The sequence below is a fragment of the Charadrius vociferus genome, unplaced genomic scaffold (genome assembly GCF_000708025.1).
Source record: "Charadrius vociferus isolate BGI_N301 unplaced genomic scaffold, ASM70802v2 scaffold282, whole genome shotgun sequence".
In the NCBI taxonomy this organism is placed as follows: Eukaryota; Metazoa; Chordata; class Aves; order Charadriiformes; family Charadriidae; genus Charadrius; species Charadrius vociferus.
Window position 1 is genome coordinate 189,793 of NW_009647731.1, and position 6,226 is coordinate 196,018.

General features: G+C 40.4%; 1 protein-coding gene across 1 annotated transcript in view; it reads right to left on the reverse strand.

Moving 5' to 3' along the window:
• Nucleotides 1-530: 530 nt before the first annotated feature.
• Nucleotides 531-6,226, reverse strand: part of LOC104283360 (alpha-1-antiproteinase F-like) — an 8,667-nt gene continuing 2,971 nt past the window's right edge. The window contains exons 2-4 of the mRNA XM_009881521.1: nt 4,916-5,186; nt 1,921-2,068; nt 531-719 (exon numbers count right to left, since the gene is read on the reverse strand). Of these exons, the coding sequence (XP_009879823.1) occupies nt 531-719; nt 1,921-2,068; nt 4,916-5,186 (608 nt within the window). The remainder of the gene's footprint in view (nt 720-1,920; nt 2,069-4,915; nt 5,187-6,226) is intronic.

Here is a 6,226-nt window from a genome sequence, read left to right on the forward strand (position 1 = left end):
GCAAGGATGTAATAGACTTACTGGACAACAATGGTACTATGCAAGGTAGTAAGCATTATGCACGGTAAGATCTATGCTAGATATGAACTTCATGTTGGTAGGAAAATGGGCACAAGTAGTAGAGTGCCGTAACTTGTACCCATTTGTCAGTCAATGCAAAAAAAAAGTGAGAAGGCAGCCGTGAGGGAAGAAGCAGGCTTACACAACCCTCTCCACCCACATGCTCCTCATCTTCCCTGCTAAAAGATGTTGCTGTGCTGTCAGTATCACACAGGCCTGTTTTGTCTGAGATGTAATGACAGTTCTGCCTGAATGCAACCTTCTTAAAAAAAAAAAATTAAAAAAAAAAAAACAAGGCCCAAACAAACATGCAACTATGACAATTTAAATTGATGAAGAGTGTCATCTACAAAAAACAGTGAATAACATCAGGTAAGAGGTGGAGAGCCCTCTGTAGCCATGCCATACTCATCAGGTCAAACACTTGATTTAACAGTGGTGATCACCGCATACCTCATATGTACATCAACTTAATCTTTTTTCAGAGGGTTCACAATTTTTCCCATGAAGAGTATATTGCTCTCCATAGTTATGATCATTAGGAAGGGTCTGTTGAATTTAATGGTAACCGGAACAGACATAGGCACTATTTCCATGCCTGTGGCAGCTGCTGCTTCGGTGCCAGTCTCATCCACGTTTACCACAGCCTTATGAATAGCCTGTGAAGAAACAGACATGTTACAAGTCAAGAGGGTACAAAACAAGTCGAGGGGGTACAAAACTAGTCACCTAAATAAGCACTTGAGCTAAAAGGGCCTGAAGAAGTTATTGGTCAGAAACAAGCATCGGATGGGGAGGTGAGAGTCCACTGCACAGAGAGAGCAAAACTGGGGAAAAAATCAGCGAGCTACATGCAGCATAGCTTTCCTAGCCCCAGAGAGGAAAAGCTCATCCCCAGTAGAGGGGCATGTCCCTGCTAGTGAAGACATTCGCTTCGTTTCTTTTCTTATTCCCTGCTCCCACTTGTGCAGATCTAGACTAAAGGTTAAGGGAGCGAGATCATATTTAACTGTCCATTGAAAGTTCATGTAGTTGAAAAATTAATATGGAGATTAGCAGAATGAGTAGCATCCTGAAACTATGTTTCCCATGTTCCTTAATGTCTCAGAAAAAAAGTGGGAGCAAAGAAGAAGGGCCAGAAATGGAGGGCTAGAGCAGAGAAACATTTAAGTTTTACCTTGCAAAATCAAGACATTCACAGACACTAATTCACTAACTTCAACCTGAGGTCATGAGGGCCATTGTTTTGTTCATATTAGACAATGAAATTTGCAGTGATTGTCAGCTTTAAACTCTAGGTTTATTGAAGTATGACTTACCTGTAGCTTTTGCCTGGGCCTGGCACTAAAGGGAGTCATTGCTCATAGGCTTGAAGCCAAATGTTTCTAATAACTGCATTTTCCTTTCCCCCAAACAGTTGAAAAGCAAGCAGTGTTTTTCCTCTCCCCTCCCTTGCATGAAACACAAGCAGTGATACATCCTACAGCTCCCTACTTGCCCACAGGCAGGTTAAAGAAGGTAGACACAAAAAGAAGCAGCAATGTAATGACTGTAACAACACGCTGCAGGAGGGTACCAAGGTGTGGATAGATGATGATTTGGTCATGTCTGTTTTATAAGGTTGCCCCACGCACATCAAAAAGGCCTCCTAGATTCAAAAATTACAGACTTGTAACCTGTTCCAACCCAACTGCACTGACAGCACAAGCAACATGGGTAAAATACTCTGTGTGCCAACAGCCGCCTGTTCATGGGAAGCAAAGCCTATTTACACGAGTTTTGCATCATGAATAGTTGTAAAGAAAGTGATGTAAGTATTGGTAACCTTGGGCCCATAAAACAAAAAGCAGTATGACTTACCTGGGAAATTCTGTGCTGGGGCTGCCCAGTGATCCCAGACAGGTCAGCCTTATCAGTGAATACATCCATGATGCCCATTTTGTATAATATATTTTTTAGGTTATATGTCCCGTAAAGAGTGAATTTCGGAAGATACAAGTTTGCTGAGCTGCCAGGAAAGAAGTGCAAGAATATGGTGAAACTTTTGATCAGATACCACAGTATAATACAGACTCCAGATAGACAAACTCATTTGGCTTTCGCCTCCAAAGACGTTTTGCTCATAGGCTCTCTCCAGCCTACATGGGAGATGTATAATGACATTAATTTGGGGAAAAGAAAAGAAGGTTTATAACAATCTTGGAAGACTTTTTGAGAGGACAGGGCTGTAGGTTGCTGGATCACAGTCTGCAGTACGCCAACACATGAACAGTGAGATTGACCCAGTGATCATTCAGCACAACAGCACAGCTGTACCTCCCTAAGGATCTTCACCTGGCATTTTCAGAAATTAGTGATATTTTGTGCATTCTGCTGGAAGCACCTTCATCATGCCCCATTACTGAAGGTGCAGAGGATTAACCTTGTGAAAGTGATTCTTTTAGGTGTCTCAGGCTGGGCACAAAAAATGCAACACATCCAAGTTCACTGGTTACTTTTGAAAATAAAAAAGACAACCAAAAATGTTGGCCTTTTGTGTTTATCACATAAATCAGGACAGAGAAAACAAAAAGATATGCCATAGCAGCAGGAAAATATGTGACGGCGATTGTATGGATGAAAAAGAAGAAAACAAAAGAATATTGACAGAATATAGTTAGTCAATAGATAACTTTTTCTATGTCAAGTCCAAAGCCTGATTTATTCAATTTTCATTTTTTTTGGAAAGTGACTAGTTTGCTGATTTCCATAAATTAATCAAAGCTCCATATTTATGACTTATTTCTTCCTTGCTCTTTCAGTAAGGATCTAACAATTCCTTTTCAAAGGTTAAAGCCAACATTTACAGCTGGAAGCAGCGTGATGAGACAGAGGTTAGTGATAATGGTGACAGTAGGTACTGTTTTCTGGTGAGAAACCAGGACAACCACCCAGGGTTCCAGGTCAGGGCGATGTGGAGCACTTAACAAAGCCGGCCAAAGAGCAAGTCATCCAGTGGAGAAGGGGGAAGCAAAGGTCCCATACCTCCAGCCTAGCACAGCATCTGATGCCAAGTCTGACTGGTACCCAAAAATGAGAGTGTTAGTGGGTTGATAACAGGTTGCAGATCTCTTACTTCTGCCTAATTTCTGACTGTGCTGATTGCTGTCTCAAGTGAGGATGCAACTATCATTGAATCATCTGTCTTGCTATTACATCAAGACACTCATTCACAAGCCCCCACTTGCTTTCAACATGCAGGAAAGGGAAAGCCGTAGGCACATAGCAACAACGCGACCAGGCAGGAAGCACTGGGATACACTTTACAGAAGAGAAAGTGACGTTTTCTCCACAGTTCAACCATTAAATAGATCTCAGCTGCCTGCACTGGCAATACTTTGGCACTATCCATTGTTCAGCAGCCAACAGCAACGAAAAATGTTCCTCACAACTCTTCTGCAACTTGTGTCAACGGCAGTTTGCAGACAGAGAAACAGGGACAAAAATAGCTTGCCCACAGTCTTTAAATCACTAAATATCCTACGTGAAAACCGTTTATTAAGACCTCCCAGAGACTCCAAGTAACAGCAAAGGCAATCAGCTGCTTTGAAAACGAGAGGGAAAAGCAGGAGTTTGTGGGATTAGTTTGCAGGAGAGAACTGTCATGATGAAAACTGGGGAGCTGCATGAAACAAGCTTGTCTTTGCCAGCAATGCCTTTTATATTATAAGTTGACATATCCCATTCATGGCTTTTAGAAAATATAAATCCCCCCAATTGTATTTAGCATCTTTCTTGATGATTTAAAGGCAATTGTGTTTCTTTGACAAAAATGATTCATAAGTATCTTGATTCACCATCTTATTTGTCCTACAGTGATTTTAGTCCCAAACCACATAGATGCTCCCAGAAGTTTCAAAACTGTGAATGTGCACAGAGGATTACATATTTTTTTCTGTCTTTTTTTTTTTTAAATGAAAATAATCAGATTCTTTTGATAAAATTTGACAGTGAATCAGAGTTAAGAGCGTGACACCGGTTTGGGCTTTCTGTATTAAGATGTCATTTTTGCCTTGAGAATTGATCATCTAAAATACAATTTTCAAATGTGTATGTGTGAAGGTCTCTAACATGACACATCAAATTAATGAATGAACACAAGGGCCTGATTCTGTAAACATGTTGTGCCTATGTTTGTACATGTATTTTGTTCTGTCAAAGGCTGCTACTACATGTGACACTAAATGGAAGGAGTCTAAAGTTGGTTTTAGAAAGCATGTAAGCTTTCTGCCTTCTAGTCTCAAAGTTACCTTGAAGCAAGTGTGGCTTATTCCGATTTTGTCTTCCTAAGTCTTCAGAGAGCCTGAATACAGAGTCTCTGCAATGTGCCAGGTGCTCCATACCCTCATCATTGAGCTTTGTCCTCACAGTTGCCAAATGAAAGATGATATTTCAGCATTAAATTTGCAACTACTAATAACTGTAATAGTCAGAAAGGAAGCAAGAGACAAGAAAAAAGGCTGAAGGAAAGCAGTAGGAATTTACTTGTAAATAGGAACAGGCAGAAGACCTCCCCCAAAAAAAAGCGAGAAGAGGTTTTAAGAGAGAAAACTGGGGGCTATGGAGAGTTGGAGACAGGAAACAAAAGGCGGAAACAGCAAAAGTTCTAAACCTGTGAAGGTTTTGACTTCATGCAGTACTGAATGAGAAAGCACAGGGACACCAGAGAGCCAGATTTCAACAGCGGTCAGTGGTAATTCTTCTGTAGATTAGAACAGAACTAAAAATAGTATCCTGACTCTGCGTCATAGCCCAGCAGATTGAAACTGATGTGTCTCCTTGCCTACCATCTGAACCAAGAACTGCAGAATTTTACCTTTTTGTGACTAATGTCCTCCACTTTGACATACGTTCGCAAGACAATCTTTTCTCCAGCTTCCTCATTCTTCCTTGATCAGGGAGAACAAAAAATGCCGAAGCACCTCCTTTGTAATCCATTTGCACCACAGTGGAAGACAGCTGTTCATCATAGCCATGCTTGAACAGGCCCATTCCAAACATCATGGGGACTTCAACAGCCTTGTTCCCATCCACGAAGAATTTGTTCTTTTTAGTGTATTTTGGATCGAAAGGTTTTTCCCATTCAGCTTGAAAGATAAGAGACAGAGTTACAGGATATTTTGAGGACATGAAACCATAGGACATAGCACCATAGGATGCATTCATAGATGACAGAAACTGGTACAGCTGGATCAGCTTCACAGACAAACCAGTTTGGAATGAGCACTTGATCCTACTGAATACTTAGAATAATTCAATAGCAACACACAAGAGGTTGAGTGTGATGTAAAAAGCTCCCTCAGATCTTACAGCAGGCCACAATATCCTTCATTTAGATGAGATACCAAGTGTTCGAGTGTGTACTTTTCCTCCATGAGAACAGTTTCAAGGAACCTATAAAGGCCTCATAATGCAGCCTTTAAATGAGAGCTCAGAAGAAAAGAGGTTCGCTTCTTTCATTATTCCCACACCAAACTGGACTTGTGAAGGGTGACATGAAGGATGAATTCTCCAGAGAAATGAAGAGGTTACTTGAAGAGAGAAGGGCTTTATATGCCACTTTAGTTGATGGCTAATAAATTCATAAAGAACTTAATTCTACCAGACTCCTGGGTTAACAAACAAACCACCAACAACAGAAACCTTCTGTACTGCCATGTTCACAATATTAAATTTCCAAAGGCTCCTTGGTTAGCCATAGTGAAACAAACTGTCTACATTTAAACTCTGAAAGATTCTTATTCTCAGCAGAGAGGAGTTTCTAAGCCAAATTCCAGCTATCCACCTCATTCATTGAGCAGATTAAAAAAAGGGGGGGAAAATTGGGGGTGGTGGGTTTTTTGTTGTTTTTTTGTTTTTAAGAAAGAGGTGTTGCATTGTAGTAAATTTTGCTTTCTAGAACAAAATTTTTTTTTTATCTAATTTAGTGGGCAAAAGTAGAGCTACAATGCTAAGTAAAATAAGTGCCATCAAGAAAACATGAAACAAGATACAACCCCTTTTGGCTTCTGATTTGTATTTGGACAATGATTACTAGGCAGCTTGGTACACATGAAAGAATTATTGTCTGCTGTTTCCACCATCTGTGAAATAGACATAAACACCACTTATTTTGTATTTGGAAAGA